Here is a 26,732-nt window from a genome sequence, read left to right as displayed (position 1 = left end):
AAGGCAAATGAAAAGCGTATACGGAAGGACTGGGAAGTACATTGGAAGAAGAATGGGAAAGGTTGCATATGCTGGAACACTAAGTGTGAGGAGTGGAGGAAGGCTGGAATGGGGAGCAGGGCCAGATCTTACAAAGCCTCATTGGACATACAGTGGAAAGAGTTGAAGGGATCTGAGGCGGGAGGGTGACACAACCCAGCAATAAAGTAGGACATTTTGTGGCCTCGCGGGAGGTTGCCCATGGAAGATGAATGAACCCTACACCCAGGAAGTCTCAACTAATGCACCCCCTCTGACACCCAGTGGAGCCTCCTGTCACTGCAAATTACTCTCAACTTCTACATTTAGCTTCCAGCTCAGCCTGAAACTATAACATGGACAGTGATTATATAGTAAGAATTGCTTTTCAAAATCCATGGTGCTATCATGCACGTGGAAAATCAGAAACAATAGGTTCTCTAGAAGCAGAATCTGAGAGAGGAATTTGTGTGTATGTGCATTATCGCGGGAGAGAGAGGAGGAAGAAAGGGAAGGGGAAGTTGAAGGAAGGATGACTCAGTAAGGTCTTCACTTTGGCCTGATTCATGCGGGATTCTGGAGTGTAAATCGCACCAGAGTTAACCCACTTTTTCTATATCATTGATCGCCTCCCATCCACCCCCAGGTGGGAAGTGGTAAAATCGCACCTCCACCAGTCAAGGGCACATGTCTGCAGAAGGTCACAAGAGTAAGCACTTGGCCACAGCAGTTGCAGCTTTTGGGGGATGAATGTGCAGGCTGGTCAAGCGGCTTTGGACAGGGCACCAACAACATCTGCCACACGTGACTAAACAGACAGGGTAGAGATTTGTTCAGTACATTCCAGGCTTCATTATTTATATTTTTAACTCAGTACGTACCTGCTTCTCTGAGCCTGTCTGACTGATTTTCAAGCATTGTGATGCTTTCATCCCCAATACCATCTGAAAAGATGAGTAGCACCTAGAGAAAGAGGAAAGCAGAGAGTGGAGTGATGTGAGAATGAAATAGATAATTGGGAGGGAGAAACACATGACAGAACATGGAGATAGAATGGGATATGGATACCTGTCCTTGGGATGCAGATTTATCCTCAAAGGTGTCCCACAGCGACTGCAAGAACTGTGCATTCAGATGAGTTGGCCCATTGACAGTGACTTGCAGCAGCCTGTCGAATATTGTTTCCTGGTAGATTTCGAACGTGGCAGGGAATTCTTGGTCATTGTTCACCTTAAAGGCCACGCTCACCTGCGTCTCTGCACCTGCCCCACAGCTCACACCCCTGATGGAGGTGATGTCCTCTAAGATACCTGGGAGGTATGATTCCAGCCGGGGGTGGCCATGGAACAACAGCTGCCCTGGCACGTGAGTGGAAATGTCGAACCCGATCACTATATTCACAAAGCAATCTGGAGACCAAGGGAAAGGAGGCCAGATTAGTGAGTAGACAGGAGGAAGGAAGGGCAGACTCAGCAGAAAAAAGAGAGCAGTCATGGCCCAGAGCTAGAGGGTGTCTGGTAACAAAAAAGTGTCCAAGAAGGAAGATGTTGGCTGCTTGATCAACATATGATACAGCTGCTTCCTCTAACACAACTTCCAATAGCTATTTGAAGTTCTAATCATGGTTTAGTTTCATTCTCAGTGTCTGGCTTTGTGTGTGTGTGTGTGTGTGTGTGTGTGTGTGTGTGTGTGCATATTTTCTTCTTTTAATGGTGACATATTATGATTCATTAACTCATATTAAATATTTGAATTGTCCTTAGGGGTTATTGAATCCAGAGGTCACAAACTCCAATGGCTGCAAAGGCCAGGTAGGTAACATATTAGTTTGGTGCAAAAGTAATTGCGGTTTAAAAGGTTACAAATAATTACAAAAACCGCACTTACTTTTGCACCAACCTAATAAATGAGTCAAGTGGGCAAGGAGTGAATGAAATGAATGGAGAGCAATGACCTACCTGTTCTCTGTTCAGCTCCAGCTGAGAATAGTCATGTGGGAAAGGGGACCCAGTGTGACGATCGGATCATCTGATTTTTCAAACAAAAGCCTGGAATCTACATTTTAAATGTAAACTCTCCAGTTTGCAAAAGCTGTCAACTAATTTAACGAGTTGTCAACACTGGACAAGACAAACACAACTCAGATGCACGATGCCATTTGGTCACCACTGACTGTGCACTTGCTCATGTTACCCATGGGGAGACAGGGATTGATGGAGGTTGCTGCTGCAGGCCGGAGTTAGAACCCTGGCTTTCTGGTTCCAGGCCAGGGCTCTCTCTACCACTGAAATCTGCCTCCAGGTGAGCATCCCGAATGGGGGAGCTTGGAAAGACAACATGTTATGTGACAGAAGTGGCTTCAGTCATAACAACTCTAGAAATAGAAGCACTCTGAGGAATGTCTACCTGTGTTATGCAAATTCCACAAAATGTTGTCACTCCCTGCTACTTCCGGATGTGCTACCCTCCCACCTCCCAGCCCAAATGTACAGAACCTGAGTCCCAGATGGCTTCTATGAGCTGGAGCTGAATAGTGACAACCCCACCAGATGAGTCATTGCTCTTCGTTCATTTTATTCACTACCTGCCCACTTGACCCATTTACATTACCTACCCGGCTTTTGCGGCTATTTGTGTGCGTGATCTCTGGAGATTCAATAATCTCTCAGGACAATTCAAATCTTTACGATGTTACAGTTATATGAATGTCATCATTAAAGGCAGAAATCACACACACACATATGCTCACACGTTCACCGAGTCCTTTATGAAATGGTTTAATAAAGTTAAAATAGTAAAATTTCCCATCAGCGAATATTTCTTTTACTTACTTCCTACTGGATGGAAGGCATTGTTTTAGGCCTCCTGGAGGTTGAGAAGTAGAACTAGGAGACTGGGTTCCAGGTGCTAAGAGGAGCATAAATACTGGGCTGCAGAGAGGGGACAGGATGGACCAGAAGACAACCAAGGCCTCCTGCAGCCTCTGCACCTTTTTCTTACTTCTGAGGGAGGCTGACTGACCCCAACCTTCCTGGAAACAGGGGAGAAGTCCATTCTCACTGCACACTACTCTAAAAATATGTTCTGCTAGAGCGAGCCCATGAGACATCTTGGGAAATGGAGAACTGGGAAGATGCAATTAAAGAAAAACAAATGAAAAGCAAATGAACACTTACTGGTTTTCCCACAGCTCTGACAGATTTCCCGGACAATTCTTTTTTTCACATCCACATTCTTTAATTTAGTAAAATCTTGAAAAGTGATTATTTTTTCAGAATTGCCTGTGATTGGCAGAAGCTGTGCTTTATGAACATGTCCTATGCCCAAAACCAGGACACAAATTCCAAGGTCTTTCAGGATTTTTCCTGCATCTGCCACATCTTCTTGGGGATCCCCAGATGTGATAACAACCAAAGTTTGAGGAACACCGGCATTTCCTCTCCCACCAGCAGATGGATGAAACATAACGCTCACTTGTTTCAGGGCCAAGTTGATTCGCGGAGGCCCACTGCTCTTGGTGATAGTTTGAATTTGAGTCTTCCACTGGATTTTAGTCAGAGAGTTTCCCAACTCAATCATTTCTTGGTAGCGGCTGCCAAATTGAGCCATCCCAATTTTCATTCTTTGAGACTGAATGTCAAAACTATCAATTAAGTCTGACAAGAAAGTCGTCATGGTAACAAACTCTGAATCAGATACCAAGTCAGAGCCATCACAAAAGAAAATCACATCGGCTTCTGGAATCTTACAGACTGCAATTGGAAAAATAAATCAGTTATTTTCCTCATAAATCATTCTGAATTTTCCCTTTACTTAAATACTTAAATTGCTTTGCTAAATACCTACATTAGTAGCAAACTGAGACAAATTAAAAGAAGAGAAAATCATCAATTGGCCCTCAAAGAGAAGGAAAAACAGTGGAAAGGAGAAAGATAATAGACTTTGTTTCAAATTTTCACGATTCATTTGAAAAGACAATGAAAGCTACTCACAGAAAGAAAGTTTAAAATGTTTTGGGCATACAGTAATAGTTAATATTCATGACCATTTTTTGAGTTGTTCTAATTTATAGGTACAGAAATGCAATTCAGGGGTTACGTAACTTGCCTAAGAATATACAATTGCTATGCAATGAAGCTGGTACCTAGACCTCTCAATCTTTTTTATCCTAAATCTAGCATTTTTTTCTATTGCAAATTTTTAAAAATAATAGCATCACCCAATTATTAAAACTTCAAGAGACAAGTGTTAATGGCTAGTAAACAGGACATGGAGTCATCTCCCTGAAATCCAGTGTAAAATATCCTATAACCAAGAGGAGGATCCTCTACACTAAATTTCAATCAAACACAATAGCAGGTATAAGGACAGCACTAAAGTGATTACTAAAGATAATTGAGACAAAGGAATGCCCACTGTCACACAATTCCTTGTAAGACACAGAGATGGGCTACCCACATAGACCTTCAAGGAAGGACTTACTGCCCAACTGTGGAAATGTGGTCAGCAAACAGCTCTAGCTGTTAGCTCCTTCAGGGTCAGCCTCACTGCAGAGATGCCCAGCGAAAGGCCATGTCCTTCCTATGGCATCCTACATCTGGGAACTAAGTGAGAAGGGGGTACAAAGACCCAGTCGTCTTAGTCTGATGCTGGACAACTCTAATGGACAATTCTCACTCCAGCGTTCCTTGTCATGTTTGAAGAGTTGTCAAGCATGCATCACTCTTTGACTTCTTCTTCTGCCTATTCTGCTTTCCCCCTTTCTTTCATAGTGTGGATCCCTAATAAAATTCTTGCATCCTGAACTCCATCTTAGCATCTACATCCATAAGGTAAGGATGGGAGATGAGAATAAAACAGCCCCCATATTCCTAGGAAAAGACTGTAGTCCTTGCAATGGACTTACTAGATTTGTGGGGACCCAATGATAAACAAGGGCCAAGCCTGCCCAAGGAGTTCACAGTCTTCTGACAGATACAGATAAGGAAATAGCAAATATATGTTAAGTGCTACCATCAGAGAAATAGGAGGTGCAGGAGTTGAGAAACACAGTGGAGACACTGTTGGGTATTGGGTCAGGAAACTGGCAAACAAAGGCTGAAACGTGACAGACAAGCTAGGTGGAGCAGGGGAAGTGGTGCACTTGTGTGTTCGTGGTGGGTAGAATGGGGCATGCAAAGATGTGGAGGAATTTCAGAATGACAGGAGAGATTCTGAAGAAGAGAAGGGTAACAGATGAGGTTAGAGAGGTGGGCAGGGGCTAGACAGAACTCAGGAGTTTAAAAATTGAAAACTGTAAGCAAAGCAGTGACATAGTCCAGTAAGTAGTAGAAAGATCACTCAGTGTTAAGAATGGACTGAATAGTGACCAGAGATGGCGGGGAGACCCGGTTTCAGGTGGGAGTCCAGGGACAGGCCAAAAACCACAAAGAAATGAGATGGTCCCACGGTTCTGTGGAAAGTCGTGCTTTTTTTTTTTAAAGATTATACCATCATTCAGTATCTGAAACCAAAAAGATAAATTTATTCTTTACTTAAGCAAAGTAGTAAGTAAAGTAGTAAGTAGTAAAGTAAAGTAAGTAAAGTAAGTAGTAAAGTAGTGAGTAAAGTAAGTAGTAAGTAAGTAAAGTAAACAAATTTATTGTTTACTTAAGTAAAGTAGAGCTATGGTGGTCAGACATACGCAGTGTCATTCAGCACAGCTGATTCTGATCTGACACAGGATTTGGGGAGAAGGTTTTATTTGGGATTGGACTGCTTACAGAGATGGGAATAGGTTAATGTCAGCCTTAAAGCATGATTTGTGTTGGATTCAAAAGTAGATCTCAAACCGGTAGAGAATAAGGAAGAAAGGACAAAAGGAAGAAAAGAAGTCCATAGGAAGGGAGTGAAGAAGGAAAGAAGAAAGGAAGTAGTTCGATGATTGATTCACTTGCCAGGTTGGAAGGAGAAATTCTTACCAGAAGGATCTTGACCTTCCAAGGAGGCACAGTGGCCCTCCTCGACGACTTTTCAATCTCTGCTGCTTTCAGCTCAAGTGGCACATCTCGTCCTTTCCTCACTCAGCTGTGATGGTTGCAGCTTACCCTAACCCAGTGGTATCTGACGGAATCAGCTTAGGCCCCTTCCCTCTCTGTTCCCAGCAGCCAGTCTCCATTACCCCATGTTGAACTCCCATGTCCTTCCCTCTGCAATAATGGCCCTTATCCAGAAAAGCTCATTAGACCACTTGAACTTCCTATAGCCCTATAGAATGCCTAGAATCCCATTTAGAGGATCCTGGATCTTTGAAGACAAAAGTTTATCTGTTTAAACCATGAAACCCGTGGCGCCACTTGAGTTTGGCCTGAAACTGAAGCCCAGTGGTTACATTGAGACCATGAAGCAAATGGAGCAGCATAAGTAGCCATGAAATGGGGTACGGTGAAACTGATCCTAAGGAGAGTTCCCTTCTAAACAAGAAAAAGGCAACAAGATGGCAAGACAGCAAGGAATGCTTCTGAAGCCTTCTTCTATCTCCTCAATGCACACTGTAGTGGGAAGGGACCTTTAGGATCTTGCTCAATCAACGCATTTCTTTCAGAGATGAGAAAACATGTCGCCTGAGCAGAGAAGTGCTCAGCCCATGACAGCCAGGTAATTGGGAGCCAAGACATAATTTACTTTCTGCTTCAACTTTTATTGCTACCCCCCTAGAAAGGTTAAAAATCATAACTTACCCTCTTGTGCATTGGTACACATGCTTTCTTGTAGAGGCAGGTAAACGTCTTTCAGTTTGTCGAAATTATCTACATGGACCGTGTTCTCTTTATTCCCTGCCATAGCCTCCAGTTCATTTTGGTTGGCTTTTCCTACACCCACTGCAAAGACGATGATACCTTTGTTTCTTAATTTCAACGCCGTGTCATTGAGCATATGTCGGTCATGGGATTCCCCGTCAGTGATGATGATAAGCATCTGCTTCACGTTTTGCTTGATGCGGCTGCCGTGCTCCTCTGTGAACAGGCTGTTTGTGAACTCGAGAGCCCTGGCAGTGAAGGTGTTCCCTTTCGCGCTCCTGCGTCTCCTCAGATTCTCAATGACTGCTGATCTGTTTGAGTACGTATTGAGGTAGAACAGAACCTCAGGATAGTCGGAATACTTGACAGCTCCAAACTGAACTCGGTCCCTGCCAACATCCGCTTTCTTTACCAGATGGATGGTTAGGTTAATCATGCTTTCTTGCTGTTGCAAATTTATGCTGCCTGAATGGTCCAGCACAAACACTGTGTCTAACAGTTTAATACGTTTACAATCTGAAAGTAGAAGAAAGCAGGCATCACAAACTTTCTGCAGTGCATTCTACACAGACAGCTGAGAAGGAGAGCAAACTAACACTTGCTGTGAGCCTTCTATGTGGCAGATACTGCATCTCACTTAGTTCTTAGAGGTGGTTGCTACCATCTTACAGAGAAAGAGGCTGAGGCTCAGTGATATACAACTTGCCGAGCTCATGATTTCAAGGACCCTTATCGATATGACTCCATGAGCGGTGGTCCTTATGCCACATCATACTCTTCTGCTGTATCTCACTAGGATATGTAATGCCTTTTACTAAGCATGCTTTCAATTGGAAGGAAATGTCAGAAGTCAATGTCAACATAAGGGTAAGACATGACTGGTGTTTGCCAAACTGGCCTGCTGGTTTAAACAGCTCAGAGGCTCATTGTATAAGCTGGGATTTTTATTCTATTCCCTCTGGCTCCAGCTACCTTCTCAGCTTCTGATAGGCAAACTCCTGCGAGGCCTCTCCACATTGATTTGGGCTCCTCCTTTCCCTGACCTCCTGAATTACAACTCAGAAAAGGAGTGGCCTCACATTGCGGGAGAGCTAAGGCTTCTATGACCTCATCCCTAGCCCCAAGCCCTCCTTCCTGCACAGTAGAAGCCTAGTGACCTAGGGTCTCCAAAGTAGGGGCTTTCTCTCCCTTCTTCTCCCTCCCTCAGTAACATAAGCACATGCCTTCCCAAGGTTGGCTTTCTCCACTTTCCACCAGCCTATCATACCCCCAATCCTTATTTCTGGCACTGAGGTCTCAAATTTTCAAGTCTAAGACACTGTGGATGAGCTCAGGCTATCTTTGGGCAATAATCCAGGTTCCTACAGATATAGGAACCTTGTTAGACTAATAAATATTTATCAAGATGGGTGACTAGTCCTGATGATATGTTATGAGTTGATCTAATGTATGAGTCAGCTGAAATTTGGCCTTAGGCTATAGATAGGCCCTCCACAAACATTACATTTATCAAAATGAAGAAATACCAGAAAGAGCTCTGCAGATTTCAAATGTGGGGCTGTGGTCTTAAGGTCAGCTTTTCTTAGAATGTCTCAACATTACCAAGAGTTTTGGAATCACTGCCATTCTTAGAGAAAAAAAAAAACAAAAAACCTCCAATTAAGCTGTTATAAGAGAAATCTTAGCACCATTGACAGAACTCAGAGTTTATACTGAGACATTTTATTTGTTAACTTTCTGAAAATTTCACACACATAATTGTAAAGAGTGAAGCCCAAAGGAGGTCTCTATGTTGCCAGGGGAACAACATACAGCAAACTTACTAATACTTTGGTTTGTTCTCTTAATTGTATCCAAAACATAGATAACAGCACATAATAGATTTAAAAGCACAGGTGTTTTTAGTGTTACATGTGGATTTATAGCAAGTGTTCATTCAACAGCCATTAAAGTTGATAGGCTGAAACTAAAGGTTGCTCAATTAGAAGAGGACCACAATTTGTGAGCTAAAAATGATGACCCTGAAGCAATTATAAAAGTAAGGAATTAAAATTTTCCAAAAGGATGGGTACATGAACAGGCAAATGTAAACTACCTACCTGAGAGAAGTTAAGAATAATAATGTGCAGTAATGAAAATACATACTACATCTTTAAAATAACAGGTTTTTCTGGGGGGATGATTCTTATGGTACTGAATTTAATTTAACAAAGAGAAAGAGAAATTTGTATTTCTAATTATCTACTGCTTCACGTTGGTTATAGGTAGCCAAGAAACAATTCTGGGGAATTGTTTGGGGTTAAAAATTGGCTCTGGAAAATTTAGGTATGCAGGTACTAAGGAGTTGGAAATTTAATGTAAAATCCTGAGAACCTCTTGCGATGTATTTAAAGTCACCAAGCTGACTGACATAACTGTTAGTCTGGAATATCCCTGGAGGTCATGGGTGCTTTAATATAACATAGATGAGACTGAAACTTAATATCAAAGTCCAGTTAAAGGCCAAGCCCAAAGTGCAACCCACTATACAGTCAATAGCTTATATCCTTGAGTCCTCGTCACTTACCATGGAGAGCGCACACACGGAAGATGAGTTTACTTTCTATTGCTTTCAGATGATCGAAGTTCTCAACTTGAAAGACCAGGCTACCATCCCCACTGACCTCCTCTAGCTGAGTCCTATTGGCACCGTACACCCCCACAGAGAAGATAATCACGCCCTTGTCCCGAAGAGCTCGTGCAGGGTCTCTCACATCATCCTGCGCTTCTCCATCCGTTATGAGAATGAGAAACTTTTTGACCCCAACACGGGACCCCTTGGGGTGGGTGAAGTATTGATCTACAAAGGTTAGTGCACTTCCAGTCAAAGTGGTTTGGTTGATGAGAGACATTCTGTCTATTGCATCTGAAATTTCTTTTTGTGTGAAGTATTTATTAAGCTGGAACTCTTCCTTATTATAACCACTGAACTGAATAACGCCAATTTGAGATTTATCTGGACCAATTTGAATCTTAGCTAACAGGTTTTTCATAAAGGTCTTCATTTTCCCATAATTGTCAAGTCCTATGCTGCCAGAACTGTCCACCAGAAACATGATATCAGCCTTCATGTCTTCACATCCTGCATGTTATCAAAAAGATCAGAAACAAATAAACCAGGTTGGCATGGTTCTCAACATATGTAGAAACAGTACAGCAGAAATAAATGCATTACTCATAAAACATCAAACATCAATTCAAACAACTGCTATAGCACTTGAAATTTTATTCACTTGTTTGCAGAAGCCTGCTGACTAGAAACATACATTGGCAATCCATTGAAGATCACTCAAGAAGTTTTAAAGTGAAAATGCAACTTCCAAAGTGTGTATTCGTTCATTTATGCGTGCATACACGCACGATACATTATTCATCCTTCATTCATTCATTCCTGATTCTTGAAGTGTATGCAATGCCAGACAGCAGGCTGTGTGTTAAGGATGCAACAGGAATCAAAAAAAGAAATCAGAAAAAAAGCAACCAATTCCCTGTACTCATAGGAATAATATTCCAGTGTTTTATGTATATTCTTGAAAAACAAAATTCCAAGTATTCTTTACATAGAAAGATTTCCTGGGATAATTTAAAGTGATTTGATAAACACTATAAATCAATACCAGAAAGTGGGGTGAAAAGCTTTTATTAGAGATAATAAGTGCATCAGTAAGCACATATCCATTCAACACGGACTGTTCCTTTATTTACACATAAAACAGTAGATGCCCTACTGTTTGGAAATGGACATACAATATGACTATGTATAGATGTACATGTACATCTATACACACATATGAGACCAATTTCTGTAAGCTATGGAAAAAAGTGTGATTAATTCATGGTACAGAGTTGTGACAGTGTGTATAAGTATATATAAAATACATAAACATATTGTCTTTAGCATGTATATCTTTAGTCTTATCCCTTTTCTGTATCAGTTATCACTGCCATTCTCTTACCAGCCCCTCCCTCAACACTCACAGAGTCTACCCCTTGTACTTAAAAATAGAACAATTAGCATCAGCCATAGAAGAATAAAAAGATGCTGATTATTTTTAACTACTTTAATTGCTGGGTAAGGCCCGCCAGAGAGGACTAAAACCATCATTTGAGACCCAAGCCTCCCTGGTGCCATCTTGAAAGTCACAAATAGGGAGGTCACTGAAGATGTCTGTGGTGTTGGCAAAGCCCCGTTGCTGTGAAGTATGGGAAGCTTCTCTCGCTTTCACTACACCTACTTTCTCAGGAGTAGACTTCTACATGGTTTAGTAGTGACAGGCTCTACCTCCTTGTATTTATTTGTGACAGAGACTACTTCTTGTCCTCTACTATCTGTCCTCCAGCTCTTCTTTGTCAATAAAGTTTCAGCTGGGCAGATAGTTGACCAGGTAAAGACTATATTTCTGAGCCTTCCTTGTAGGTAGATGTGGCCCTGTGACTAAGTTTTGGCCAATAGATATAAGCAGGAGTGATTTGACCGCTCCTGTGTCTTCACATTAAAATAATTAAGCATGGTGGGCTCCCCTGGCCCTTTCTCCCTTTCCACAGATGTGTGGTGAGAACTGGAGCTTCACTTTTAACCTATGTATTGAGCATGGAATAGCCTCTCCACTAGACCTGGACTGCTTACCCTAGACTATTATGCAAGAGAGAAATAATATTCTGTGTTGTGTCATTTGGGGTCTTTTTGTTAGAGCCGCTTCACCTGCCCCATACCCAATATACTGTGTCTCACTCTATCTACATCTGCTCTGAGACTAGCCAATTTTTTCCAGGCCCTTGAGCTTTGGCTCTTTAGTTAACAGCCTCTGTGTTTACTATCTTATGGTTCATTTCCTGTCCACAGCTTTTCTGCTTCTTCAGGTATGCCAGTGTTTGGGTACCTGAAGTGCAACTACCTGGTCAGTAAGAGATGCACTGCAGCTCCTCAGATTACTCCCTCAAGCCCTTCTTCCTTGAGAGGGTCTGAGACACAATCTACTTTATTCTTCCTGAAAAACCCTTTTACTTCTCTTGGCATCAACCCCAGGAAATGCTGGGAGCCTTTCACTCTTGTATTCTTCCTAAGACCCAACTGTAACCATAATATTACTACATACCAGAGAGAACAATGAACAAAGTTGTGACTTAGGATTTTGCTGTGAATGCTACTTATTTGTTTGTTTCTTTTCCTTCTGATTTGAGTGACTCAGAAAATTCCAACACATTTTTCACTTTTGTGAGTTCAAATAAGAGAGAATTCTCCTTTCCTCATCAGTGAACACTTTAACCAACTTCCACAATAGCTGATTTTTATGTAGCACTTACAAGATGCCAGGCACTCCTCTAAGTGTCCCACATACATTGTCACCTTTAAGCTTCACAGTAAGTCACCAAAAGGGACCAAGGCAGGTAGACAGGAAGTACCCTATTCAAGGTCCACAGCTACTAAGTGATAAAGCTAGGTTTTGAATTTGGACTCTCACTCCAGCATCCTTTCTTTTAACCAGTAAGCTACTATGCTTCTCAGCACTCAATATTTTCATGCCATCTTCAGTTAGTAAATGGCTATAATTAATAAGATAAATACCAATCAGACACAAGAATGTGCAAAGTTGTTCTTCCTAACATTTGTTACTTAATTTTAAATCAGAACAAAAATGCAAATATGTATTTGTTATAAATAAACAATAGCTATACATGTTCTAGACATGCATTCATAATAGAGAAATGATTGGTGTTTCACTGTGCTAAACCTACAAGGATTCTCTGATGTAAGTATCAGCCTCACTTTATAGATAAGGAAGTTTGAAGATCAAGTAGAAAAGTGAGTGGAACCCTGATCTACCTAAAGCCAGAGCCCCTTTTCTTTTCACTGTACTCATGTGCCTCTATTAGTGCATGCACACGCATACACACACGCACAGTTCATACATAGAACAGAGTCTCTTAGCACCACAGCAGTGAGCTTTCTCAAGGACACACTCTTAGCAACCTCCTACTTCTGACTTCCAAGGTGGCCCCAGGGCAGCTGTCTATAGAGGGACTCTCCAACCTTGGCAATGGGTTTAAAGTAAGGGAATGAATCCCTCCACAGTGATAAGGGAAGTTAACAAAATGCTAGCCAGACCACTGGTCACCTCACTGCTTGTCTCAGCCTGGCTGTTGGTCTGCCTGAAGCCACTAACGGAGTGCAGAGAATGAAGCCTTTCTTGTTTTGCTTACCTTTTTCAATGCAGATCCTGCGAACAACTTCATTTTGGATGCTTTTTAAAGCATCAAAGTTCTGCCCAAAGCTAACCCTTTCTTCTCTCCCAGCAATTTGTCGCAGTTGTGTTTGGTTAGCCTCCCCAATGCCTATTGCATGAATGGTGATTTGTTCTGCCCTTAGTCTCTCAGCAGGTTCCAGGACGTCATCATGGGACCACCCATCCGTCAGCACAATGAGATGACAGGGAACCTCACTTGACCTACGCTTCCTTCCCGCCCTTATTATGGGCAGCATGAAATCCAGGGCTGCTCCAGTATAAGTGTTGCCGTTGAGTTGCTTGAGGTTTAAAACAGCCTTTCTTAGTTCCACATCATTAGTATAAATATGAATATCAAATTCCACTTTCTTCTTATGTGAATACTGCACAGCTCCCACTTGGACTTTGTCTGGGCCAATGGTAAACATGTCTATCACGGCCAACATAAATTCCTTGATCTGCTCAAACTCCTTTATCTGGATGCTGGTTGAGCCATCGATGAGGAAATAGAGACTGGCCTCTTTGGTATCCACACAGCCTGCAAAAAAAAAAGGAAAATGGAAAGTGCATTCTTCGTTAGTTATAGAGACTCTGGAGAGAACTTAACAAGAGGGTTTGTAGAGGAACATGAGGCTGTGAAGGTTCTAAAGAATGAGGACACTTCAGGTTTGCACAGAGCCCGTACACTTCATTGGGCATGACCACGCCCATTTTCACCTTTGAAATTTGCAACAACCTGGTGAAACAGAGCAAGGCCTCGTGGTTTGGCTAAGGTCACACAGCCAGTAAATTAAAGAGTAAGGACCAGATTTCTGAGTTTCCAGGCTCTAAGTCAAATTGTTTTTGTAGTATTGTCACCTTCCTTTTTAGACATTTATGTCTTATGATTTCTTGAGAAACAGGGTGAGATGACCTTCTTCTATTTTTATTTATTTATTTTTATGTATACATCAAAATGTAAATAGAGATAACAATCCTTGCTCTTACTGAGGTCACATTATATTAGGTCATGAGAGACAACAATCGATGAAGATAATAAATCAATTCTTTAGTATTTTAGGAAGATAAAAGTATTATTACAAAAAGAAAGTCAAATAGAGCGAAAAGAAATGCTAAGAGGTGGGGGTGGAGCCTAGTTCTCTGCTCCTGCCCAGCAGGCCTGGTACTTCACAAGATTTCAACAAATTTTTTAAATCGAAGAGCTCTGCATGTTCCTTCCTTTGTTGAACAGTGTTAAATAAAGAAGATGACATTTGAGAAAAGACTTCAAGGAAGAACGTTAGCTATGTGAAAAACTGGAGAACGAACAGACAGAAGAAATAGCCAGTGCAACAATGTCTTAGGCCAGCTTAAGTGGGTGTCTGTGTTCTATAATTAAATTAATCTGACTGAGACACTGGGACAAGTAGTTTGGATCCTACTATGCTGCATGAGGAGCCACTGAAGATGGTTAGAGAAACATACCCACATTTGTATTTTGGAAATATAATTTCAGAGTCTTCACCACAAAGATGATATCTTATATTTCTGCTTCCCTGATACATAGTACAGTGCCTGACATACAATTCTATATTCAACAAGTATTTCTTGAATGAATGATTAAAAGAGGCTGAGACTGGAGGCAGGGAAAATTAATTAGAAGACTATTTCAACACCATAGATGAGAAATAACAAAGGACTGGACTAAAGCAAGTGAGGATCGAGAAAAAAGGATAGGTTTAAGAGATATTTAGGAGTAGAATCTACGAGACAGTGGCTGATTGCTTGTGGGGAGAGTTTTGGCTTGGTTAAGTAATGAGTTGTGACAACATAGTAGATGACCTTCTTACTTCCCCAATAACCTCTTCTTCCCAGAGCAACTAGAGCAATATATTTAAAACTAGAACCAGAACATATGACACTTCTACTTACATGATTTATCATTACATTTAGAATTAAAAAAAAAAAAAAAAAAAAAAAGAGGCCTGATCTTTCCCCTGCTTTTCTCTCTGATGCTATTTCCAGCAATTCTTCATCTTATGCTTACTGTGCTCCAAAAACTCTGGGTTTCTTTCTGTACTTTGAATGTGGCCCAGGGCTTTTGCATTTGCCCTCCTCTCTTCCTGGAAAATTCTTCCCCCCAAAGATTCGCCCGGCTGGTTCCTTCTCTTGTCTCTATGGATGTGCCAACTCAAATGCCTGCTTTTCAAAAAGGCTGTCTCTTCCCCTCCAGCAAAAGCTCATCAGTCATTGTTTATCCTATTACCCTGTTTTCTTTATGATACTCATTACTTTCTGAAATTTTCTTATTCATTGGTTCTTGAGCACAGGCTGCTTCCTGACACAGAATGTCAGCTCCATCAAAGCAGACACTGCCTAGTTCTCTACTCCTGCCCAGCAGGCCTGGTACTTCACAAGATTTCAACAAATTTTTTAAATAGAAGAGCTCTCCATGTTCCTTCCTTTGTTGAGCAGATTCTATGAAAAAAAGGGGGGCGGCGGTTTAACTTTCCTAAGAGTCTGTATACCACTTTATCTAGTCATTCGTTGCAACTAGTTAGAAGAAAGAGCATACTTTTAAAATTTAGATTATTTATGATCCTGGGCATAAAGGCCACAAAGAGCAAAAGAAATAACACAGAAAGAGACAGGATCCTTAGCACTCTGGTTAGCACGCCAGCTCAGTCTGCCTACCTCAGGACTTGTTTGTGAAACAGAAAAAAATCGTTTTATCCTGTTTAAGTCATTGTTATGTTTTTGTCTGTTAGTCACACCCAAATGTAACTGTAACTGATACAACAAGTAGCCCAGCTACATATGCCTGCATTGTCCAATATGACAACCACCAGACACATGTGGCTATTAAAATAAAAACAAATGAAAATTAAATTAAATTAAAATGCAGTTCTTCAGTGACTTCAGTCCCATTTAAAGCACTCACTAGACACATGTAGCTCGTGTCTGCCTTATAGATAGAGAACACTACCATCTTTACAGAAAGTTCTGTGGGACAGCACTGAAACACACAATGTTGTATTATTTTTTAAAAATATACATGTGTGTATCTGTGTGTGCACAAGTATATAGAGAGAAGAGACTAAAAGACAAGAGAAATAAATGTTAAGAACAGATTTACCTGAAAGATAGGATTACAGACAATTTTGTCTTCTTTATGTTCACCAATACTATTTCACTATTTTATAATTAACACATTTTAAGTTTTTTACATTTTATTGAGGCCCAATTTATTTACATGCTAAAAAGTTTGCCCATTATAATCATTCGATGATTTTCGGTAATTTTATAAAGCTTTACAACCATCACCAACATCTAGTTTTAGAACATTTCCTTAATTCCTAAAGTTTCTTTATCGGATTTCAGTCAGTCCTCACTCCTGATCCTGGGCAATCACTCCTATTACTTTTATAATAAGAAAAGTATTATTTTAAACATACCAGTTTTGTCAAGATCTATATGTTCAGCACGAGTAGAAATTTGGGACCATATTTCATTCTGGAGCTTTTTCAGGAATTTCTTACTGTAAGATTCCAAGTCTGCATAGGACTTTAGCATGGAAACTGTCTGTTCCGGAGGGTAAGATGCGATTTCTTCTAACTGGGTATTGTTGGCCCCTTGGATGCTCATGGCAAACACAGTTACGTCCTCCAGACGAAGTCTCTTTGCAGCCTCACGCACCTCATCGTCTGAGGGTCTGTGAGTGATCAGGACCGCGATCTGAGGTACACCCTGTGCCCTTCTGCTGCCACTTGACTCTAAGAAGGCTTCTCTCCTCATTTTCTCAATGGCAGCCCCAGCATTGGATTTCCCAGTCTGGATAGAAAGCTTCTGGATTTGCTCCTGAAATGCAAATTGATTTGTGCTGGATTTCAGAAAAGAAATAGTCTCGGCTCTATTGCTGTAACTCATAAGTCCAAGCCGCATGCAGTTGTCCTTTACATCCAGGGAGGTGGTGATATTCTTTAGGAAGCTCTGCAGGTTCCTTAAATTCTGTCTGGTCCCAAGTGACTCATCCACCAGGAACACAAGGTCAGCTAGTGAATCTTTCTGACAGGTCACGGGTAAGGGAACTATGGAGAGAGAAAAAGTATGAGGATTAGTATAAATCACCAGTCCAGAGGGAGAAAGGCACTTTACAGATTGTCAGAAGATATTAGTGAAAACAGAGGTAGTCATGACAAACGAAGTTAGTATTGTTTTCTTTTAGTAAACAAAAGACAAAAGTTTCAAACAAGAGTTACAAGGTCATGGAGTTCCGAGACGTTGCAATGCTTGTGCCTCTACCTGAGGAATGCTTCTTACCAATTTTCCCACCACTACCATCATCTTCATGACCACCATCACCTCCAGTAAGACTACCACCACCACTTTCTCCTCCTTCTTCACTACCACCTCCACCTTCACTTCCACCTCCACTGTCACCTTCACCCCCATTACCACCATCAACAAAAACAATCAACCAACCACCACCACCACTTCCAATACCATTACCAGTACCTCTGCCATTACCACCACACCACCACTTCCAACACCACAGTGTGACAACCACCACAACCACCACTACCACTCTCAAGCACTGTGATACAGGGATGAGTTAACAGAAATATCTCTGACCTCAGAGAGTTCACATTCTGTGGGGAGGACAGATAACTAGATTATATTCTTTCAGACAGTACTGAGTGCTAGCAAGGAAATAAAACAGATGACTGAATGAGTTACTAGACTGGGGATATAGGGTGGGGACTAACTTTTCTGAGACATTAAGAAGTCATAAAAGGCCTTTCTGAGAGGATAACATTTGGGTAGAGATATGAATAAAGAGAAGAATTCAGCTACATGTTGTTCAGAGGGAAGAGGAATTCTGGCAAAAAAAAAAAACAATAGACAGTGAACAAGCAAGAAGTCCACAGTGGCGGGAGCCAGTGAGTGAGAGGAACAATGATGAATGAGGTCAGAGGGAGGCAGGGCCCAAATCATAGGGGCATCATATGCTTATTTAAATCTTTGAAATGCCTTCCCAGTGGCTGAGGGGAAATAATGAATTCAGGGCTCTCAATTAAGAAACAGTGGCCCGAGTCCAGGAAAGAGATAATTGTTCTTGGACAAGGATAACAGCAGAGAAGATAAAACAACAAAGGTAGTTTTGATGTATGAATTAGAGATAGAACAGAGAGGACTTGATGATAAATTGAATGCAAGTGTTGAAAGTGAAAAAGGGAAGCGGTGAAAACTCCTACTGTTTTGGCCTGAACAGCTGAGTGGATGTTGGTTGTTGGTATCTTTTTTCTGTGATAGGGAAGAACAAGTTGCAGGAGGGACTCAAAAGTTCCATTTCAGACAGTGCTAAGTTTGGGATACTCTTGGAGATACCAGGCAAGCAGTTGGTTCTATGAATCTAGCATCCAGGGGCGAGTACACCATGTGCATATGAAACTCCTCCAGGCACAGGTGAAGGAGCCACAGCTGAGGAAAGTATAGCCAAGAGATAAGCTCAATCTTGCCAAGAACGACCCATTAGGATTGTGAGCTCTGGAAGCCAGATGGCACGTCTTACTTATCTCAATCCCGGCAGTATCTGGTGCCTGGTGGGAGCTCAGAAGTATTTGTGGAATCAAAAATAATGCTCATAAATCTACGTGTACTCTGAACCCACACAGGTGGCAAAAACAAACCCCCAACATGACCTGTTTCGTGTTTATAGCTATCATTATTAATAACAGTAAACTGTGTGGCAAATGCCACACAAGCCATCTCACCCAAATAAAGTAGGCATTATTATCCTCACTTTATAGCTAAGGGAAACATTTCCCATTTCAATGCACAGGTATTCAGCTATAACACCATTTACAAAGTACTATGGACAGGGTAACCTCTTCAGGGATGAATATTCATTTGGACAGCCACAATTAAATGAATAGTAAACAAGCAAGATGTAGGCTATGTTCAATATGCTCTAGATGTCAAGTTATAACATAGAATGTTATTTAAAACTTTATTTTCTTAGAAGGGATATCTTTTGGATATGTGTTCAAACGAAAACTGAGGCATGCATTCTTTGACCCTAATAATAAAATTCACATACAAGTGGATGCTTGCCTCCTCCTCTAAAAGAAGCAGTACATTTGCTCATCACTTCTCTCTCCAGACATCATTTCCCGTATTATTAATGAAAATGCTTACAAGCACCAACCTTCAAATTCTGTCTTCAAGGGAAAGTTATGAAGAAAAAATGTGGTTCGCCATATTAAAAAAGTCAAATGCCAGCAATAATGATGCTAAAACTAAATCAAATTAAGTTTTTTAGCTTTCACAAAGTATAATATTTCCATAAGTTTTCCTATTTTGTGCAGACACATTTTCCTTGAGAAGTAAAATGAAGTTTGAATAGTACAGTCTGTGGTGTGGTGACACCAGCAGCTGCCAGTTCTTGCCCATCGATAAGTCCCAATTCTTTCAACATCTTGGAGAGATTTGATCTTGTACATTCTTCAATAGAGGTTACTGACTGTAAGTAAAGTGTTCTGTTTTTTTCCTTCTGATGTGGCTGTGACGGCTGAAGATCTCATCTGCAGATATGCACTATTGGTTAGATAATCCAAAACCTCCTGTAGTTTAGCTGATGGAGAAAAGTGAATATTCGGTGGAAGCTGGCTATAAGCTGGGCAGTGTTCCTTTCTTTCTGCTTCCCATGTGTATGTGTACAGCCTATGTACATCACTGAATATCAAACAATTATTATGAGGAATATATGCACTTGTGCCTATTTTAAAAGACCTCAGTGACACACACAGCTGCAGTGACTGCATTTGTGGAAGCTACTGCGCGAACGATTCATTTGACTACTCCTTGCGTGAGTCTATATGTTAACACCCCTAATATTATATTGTGATGCTCTCTCTAGGGATTTTTGGAAAATCCACTAAACATGATCATCTCCATCTAATGAAACCCTTTCTCCAAAAAGCTGCTCCTTAGGTCCTTACATACTCACTACAGTGTTTGGGTAGCCTGGGCATAGATGCAGTGGTGCACATGGGAAAATTAACCTGCGGCGGCTACGGTTCCAGTGTGTGTTCAGTACAAGCAGTCACTCTAGGCAAGATCACCCAGGCATTTCCTTTAAAACTTTCTGTCCCTCCCCCGCCCCGTCTATCAAAGGGACCATGGAGCTTGGATGTAATACACCATCTTCCTGATTTAGAAGAGATATCAGCACGCCATTTATCCAGCTTATGGCTACGATCGAGTCCAGTCCACATCCCTATTACATGAAATTGTCAATAGAAAGTGTCATTAAAATCCTGAATCTTGTTGAAACGTGGAACTATATTGCAATGAGGAACTTTGTCATTTAAAATTCGGCAACGACTTCAATTTGGGGTCCTCCAACATCTTTAGGCCTAAATAAAAATTGTCTATTTAGATTGGAAACATCTACAGTCTCCATAATATGAAACTGTCTAAAACGAGACAGGGCCAGAGTTTTTCAGGGGCTCACATCCTAAGCCGCCAGCTCCCATGACTAGAACTTTATATGTATCGGACAAAAACTGGAGAGATTCAGTGCTCGGTTCAAAACCAGAGCATGTGAAGGGTCCAGATTGCTCAAAGGATTTCTTTATGTGGTTCCAGTGACCTTCCCTGTCTCCAGTGTCCCCACACCCAACAGCTCCTCACCATCTCCCATAATCTCCCACTGAAGTCCTAAATTATACAAGTCAGGGCACTGAGTCAGTTCCATTTGAGCTGCTTTTAATTGATCTTATTCACACCCATAAGCTTGTTAGAAATATTTTTAATATTTTTTCGATTCAAAGATCCAGTCTACTATAAGATATACTACTATTTAATATCAAGTCTTCGGGAATTTTTTTAAAGCATGACTGAAAGACATGTCCTGTTAATATAAAAAATGTTAAAATGTGAAATAAATGTGTGTTTTAGAAGTAAAAAAACAAACGCAAAATGACTCCATGGCAGGGAGGGGAAACGAGTCAAGCTTCTGGCTTTAGCAGATCCTGACACTCATCAGAGAGAGTTTACCTCTAAGAAAAAAACAAACAAACATGCAAACTGAAATGGTACAGGGGGAGATAAGCCAACACAGCAAATAACCTCATTCTAAGGTTATTGTTCCCATCTAGTGTCACTATCTATTAACTGACAGGCATTTATTGAATATTTACTGTGTGTCTCACACTGTGCTAGGACTGTGAGGGAAAGAGAACAGACATGGACCTTATTTGTTTAACTGTAAGACTTTAGTCACTCATTAAAAAACAGAATACCAGCTCATTGTCAGACACTGCGTATGCTACCAGCTCATTAGTGGTAGAGACCAACAAAGAAATGGGTAAGTATACAGTATGGGAAGTGCTGCTGTCATCAAACGTACACAAGGAACTGGGAGACCCCAAAAGAAATTTGAAAGGAAAGCCATCCAAGAGGATATGACTATAGGGTTGAGATTTAAATGATGACAGAAGTTATTCAAACTGTAAGAAATCTAAGGAGGGCAAAAGGATTCCTGTCAGAGAAAATGGCACCAACAAAGGCAGAAGGTAGAAAGAGTAGAATGGGAGTTGGCAGGGATGAGAGCGGAGAGACGCAGATCTGATCACATGGGGACTGGGCCACACTCAACCAAAGGCTTTCTTACCTTGTATATCAGGATCCGCTGCTCCTTCCTTGTACTGCACCACATCCTTGATGATCTGCGTCATGTTCTGGGAAAACGCGCTGAGGTCTCTGACGGATCGAAGGTTGAAATGAAACTGAGCCGTGGCCATGGCCCTCAGGTTCTCCTCAGAAGCTTTCTGCAGCCCCACGGAGATGATTCTCACCCCGTCTTCCCGCAGGGCCTTGGCAGCCTCTTCTACCTCATCCTCGGACTCAGCTGAAGCCAGGACCACCAAAATCGGGGGAAACAGTTTCTTGTCTCTCCCGTTGGCGAGTCCAGAGAAATAGGTCCTGTGAGCTTCCTGGAGAGCGTTTCCTATGCGCAGGGAGCCACCCATGAATAAGAAGTTCTTCTTGAGGTGGTTCAACATGGGGTTCCTGGTCTTGAAGGTGTTCAGCTGGAATTCACTGTGGAGAATGTCGCTGTACTGGGCCAGGGCCACGCGGTATTTGTTGGCCTCTATGGGGAGACTGGTGATCATTCTGTTGATAAATGTTTTCACAAAAGGGAAGGACTTCACTCCCAGGTGATCAGAGCTGTCCACCAGAAACACGACATCTGCAAACTCAGGGCCTGGCCCTATCAAAATAAGATGACAACAAACCAAAACAAGGTGATTGTGCAGCCTTTACGTTTCAGACCTCAGTACTCATTTGAGACTATGCACTAGTGTTAAGGGTAATTCAGAACTCCAACAAAAGTGTCTTCTGGCTGTCAGACTGAAGAAACTGTACTTATTTTTGCTAAAATGTCAAACAAGAAGACATTAGCTAAGTGAGCCAATAAATTTTTCTTTCTCAACTCTATACCAGAGGCAATCGACATTTTTTTCCCCTTTTTTTGGTTGGGGTACCCGAAACTCTGATATTGCACTAAAGAATAAACAACATGATACCAGAGAGTCCCAAAGTGGTCTGTGGAGTAACAGCAACTTTTAGAAACAGTATTGAGTAAGCACCTGTGTTGGGTTGGAGGCGCAGAAGCAGATCTGAGACGGAGATTTAGGTGAGGCCTTTGGTGAGGGGAAGCAGGACAGGAGCAAAGCAGGATGTCTAACAGTGGCCTGATTGGAGGGGACTCTGGAGTGTCAGCTACACCAGACTGTGCCCTCTGAGACAAAAATAACTTTTTTTTTTTTTTTTTTGGTATTCCTCTGTCATAGTCATTGCCTACAGACCATACTCAGGAATTGAAGGGAAGAGGCAGGATGCTACAAGCATAACCTCCTGAGTTAGGTGGCTCTGGGAAAGCTGAGAGCAAGTCTCCTGAGAAAGTAGAGTGTCAGCTGTTGCAGGCAGTATTCCCAGCATCTGGAGGGAAGGGGAATATCAGCCTGATAAAGTGAGTCTGGGCCAGAGGTGATTGTTCAGCCTTTACCGGCATCGACTTCAGCAGTCATGGTCAGACACTTCCACTCTCCAAATTAGTGATGTGCTGGTGGATGTCTAACTGTCTAACAATGGGCTTTATTTCAAAGTAACTCAGAAATTCAGGATACCCTAGGGTAGCAGGAGAGTAGGGGGGGGGGGGGAAATATATATATATATATATATATATATATATATATATATATATATATATATATATGTGTGTGTGTGTGTGTGTGTGTGTGTGTGTGTGTGTGTGTGCAGATGGATAGATATATCTATAGATAGATAGATAGATAGATAGATAGATAGATAGATAGATAGATAGATCCCTTCCCTATTTTCATGTTTGTAAAAGGAAGGCAATGATTTTGCCACAAAAATACATAGAATTTATTTCCTATGTGGGGTTCCTTTTTTACCTTTTTTTCAATTTATTAAGACTAAGATGCAAACTGACCTACAAACCAAATGGGGTAATTCTATTCATAGAGACAGGAAACTTTGGGATGTAAACAAATCAATGAGTAATTCAAGTTTTTCTAGCCAGGTGTACCATAATTCATGACTTTTGCCCCTAGCTTTCTGCCATCTTTGAGAGGTTAAATTAGCTTGATATTGTGTACGTCCAACTACAACAAAGTGCTGCCTGCTTTGATTTTTCAGTAAATAAATAAAGTCCTTGTTTCTCTGTATTTATTAAAATAAAGGTTTGACACATACAAATGTTTATTTTCCTAAATAATAATTCACATAAAATATACCGGTACCTGGGCTCTGATCTGCCAATGTTTCGGTCCAAAGGCTTAGGACAAATATAATTAGCAGGATCTTCATTTTGTCAGTGAAGTTCTCTTGATCTTATTCTGTAAGAAACATTATTTACATGAGAAATCTCACTGTATAACAAGAAATAACTACTGGGAAATTTGGATTAGAGAACAATACACTGTAAACAAGTATTTGTCAAGCAATGCCAGATATATTTAAAACATTCATCGAGCCTTCGGAGTATTGTTGAAAATAGGTAATGTTAATGTTTGCTGAGCTCTTACCACGGCTCGGATTCTTTTCTCAGTGCTTTACAATTATCATCTAATTTCCTCCTCAGGACAGTTTTACATACAGGAGGGCACAATGACTATAGCCATATGACAGATAAGGAAATAGGCACAGTGTGACTTCATAAGTGTTAGATCCAGGTTCCTAACCCTGACAAGGTGATTGCAGAGCCCAAGCTCTTAACCACTGTGCAATAAGCCTCATAAAAATCTGTGTCCACAGAAAATTTATGCCGTCACTATTCTTTACCCTCTATTTTTATGCCAAAATTGATAACTGTATATGGTCATTTGACTTGGCCCAGAAATATCCAACAGCTGTTCCTTGTGAAAACTGTTGCCTTATTTACAGTCAGACACAGTTTTACAAATGACTGTAACTTTAGCATTGCTCTCCTCACAGCTCACAATCAGAAATCTTCATGGGAAATGACAATCTTATAGAAATTCTGCCAAATCAGAGTTGTTCTTTATAAAAAGACAAACAGATCAAATGGCCAATACCCAAAAATATACAGTTAACTTCAACGAGATACTGAAGGTAAAAGATTTTTACTTGTTTTTATTCTAGAGTTGACTTTTCCTGCAATTCTTTTGAAGTTGCTGATCATGCAGGAAGATTGAGACCATCATTGGAAGCTAGATTTGGGAGACCCTATAGATCATGTGGACTAAATGCTTGTTTTGCTCATGAGGATCCGCTAACGAGGCTCCCCAACAGTTAGTGCCCGAATCATGTCAACGATGACTTTCAAATATATACTCATCATATTCTAATCTACCATATATTTTACTTCTTCATTACTTTTATTATTGAGATATAATTCACATACTATAAGAGTTACCATTTTAAAGGGTATAATTCAATGTGTTTTAATATAGTCACAGGATTTGTATCCATCACCACTAATTCCAGAACATTTTCATGACTCCAAACAGAAATCCCATACCAATGAGCAGTTACTTCTCATTCTCCCCTTCCCACAGGCCCTGACAACCACTGATCTATTGTCTTCTCTATGGATTTGCCTATTCTGGACATTAATATAAATGGGATAATATAATACATGGCCATTTGTGTTTGGAATCTTTCCTTTAACCTAATGTGTTTAACATTTATCCATGTTGTGACATATACCAATATGTCAATCCTTTTTTTATGGCTGAGTAACATTCTAGTGTATCAGTAGACACATTTAAAAAATCTGTTTGTCAGTTGATGGACATTTGTTTCTACTTTTTAGCTATTATGAGTAATGCTGCTATGAGCATTCATGTACAAGTTTTTTTTTTAGACATGTTTTCATTTCTCTTGAGTAGATACCTAGGAGGAGAATTTCTGGTCTTGTGGTAACTTTATGTTTAACATTTTGAGAAACTGTCAAATTGTTTTCCAAAGTGGCTGTATCATTTTACATCCCTACCAGCAATGTATAAAGGTTTCAATTTCTCCCCATTCTCACCAACACTTGTTATTGTCTTTTTTTTTTTAATTATAGCCATTCTAGTGAGTGTAAATGGGTATCTTACTGTGGTTTTGATTTGCATTTCCCTAATGATGAATAATGTTGAGCATCTTTTCATGTACTTATTGGTCATTTTATATCTTCTTTGAAGAAATATCTATTCTAGACACTTAACAGATATATGATTTGCAAATATATTGCTCTCACTCTGTGAGTTGTATTTTCACTTTCTTCTTGCTGTCTTTGAGGCACACATGATTTTAAATTTGATGAAGTCCAATTTATCTATTTTTTTTCTTCTGTTGCCAGTGCTTTTAGTGTCACAGTGAAATCACCATTACCTATTCCACTGTCCTGAAGATTTACTCCAATGTTCTGTTCTAAAAGTTTTATAGTTTTAGCTTTTACATTTTGGTTTTTGATTCATTTTGAGTTAATTTGTGTTTGTGGTATGAGGTAGGGATACAATTTCATTCTTCTTTATGTAGATGTTCAGTTGTCTCAGCACCATTTGTTGAAAGGACTTTTCTTTCACCATTGAATTATCTTGGCATCCATATCATGTGCTATTGAATTTGGTGTGCTAGTGTTTTGTGGAGGATTTCGCATATATATTATTCAGACATATTGGCGTATAGTTTTCTTTTCTTGTAGTGTCCTGATCTGGCTTTGGTATCAGGGTAATGCTGGTCTTATAAATGAGTCTGGGAGTGTTCTCTCTTCATTTTTCTCGAAGAGTTTGGGAAGGATTGGTGTTAATTCTTCTGTAAATGTTTGGTAGAATTCACCAGAGAAGCCATCAGTCCTGGGCTTTTTCATGTTAGGAAGTTTTTGATTATTGATTCGACATCCTTCCTCATTATTGATCTGTTCTTTCTTCCTGATTCAGTCTTGGTAGGTTATTTGTTTCTAGAAATTTATCCATTTCTTCTAGGTTATCCAATTTGTCGGCATAAGTGGTCACAGTAATCTCCTGATTCTTTGTATTTCTGTGGTATTAGTAGTGACATCTCCTCTCTCATTTACAATTTTATTTACTTGAGTCCCCTCTTTTTCATTGTGAGTCTAGCTAAAGATTCGTCAACTTAGTCTGTCTTTTCA

General features: G+C 40.6%; 1 protein-coding gene and 1 pseudogene across 1 annotated transcript in view; both read right to left on the bottom strand.

Moving 5' to 3' along the window:
* COL6A5 (collagen type VI alpha 5 chain) overlaps nt 1-26,732 on the bottom strand; it is a 117,647-nt gene that overhangs the window by 68,821 nt on the left and 22,094 nt on the right. Inside the window, exons 2-10 of the mRNA XM_019726036.2 lie at nt 23,875-23,970; nt 21,717-22,316; nt 16,495-17,127; nt 13,038-13,598; nt 9,364-9,918; nt 6,738-7,313; nt 3,195-3,770; nt 1,087-1,427; nt 900-981 (exon numbers count right to left, since the gene is read on the bottom strand). Coding sequence (XP_019581595.2) covers nt 900-981; nt 1,087-1,427; nt 3,195-3,770; nt 6,738-7,313; nt 9,364-9,918; nt 13,038-13,598; nt 16,495-17,127; nt 21,717-22,316; nt 23,875-23,941 — 3,991 coding nt within the window. The 5' untranslated portion in view covers nt 23,942-23,970. The remainder of the gene's footprint in view (nt 1-899; nt 982-1,086; nt 1,428-3,194; nt 3,771-6,737; nt 7,314-9,363; nt 9,919-13,037; nt 13,599-16,494; nt 17,128-21,716; nt 22,317-23,874; nt 23,971-26,732) is intronic.
* LOC109444536 (NEDD8-activating enzyme E1 catalytic subunit) lies at nt 19,395-20,833 on the bottom strand (annotated as a pseudogene).

The sequence above is a fragment of the Rhinolophus sinicus genome, linkage group LG10, assembly GCF_036562045.2.
Source record: "Rhinolophus sinicus isolate RSC01 linkage group LG10, ASM3656204v1, whole genome shotgun sequence".
Taxonomy (NCBI): Eukaryota; Metazoa; Chordata; class Mammalia; order Chiroptera; family Rhinolophidae; genus Rhinolophus; species Rhinolophus sinicus.
The sequence above is the reverse complement of the archived record's forward strand: the minus strand, read 5'-3'. Positions and strand labels throughout refer to the sequence as shown.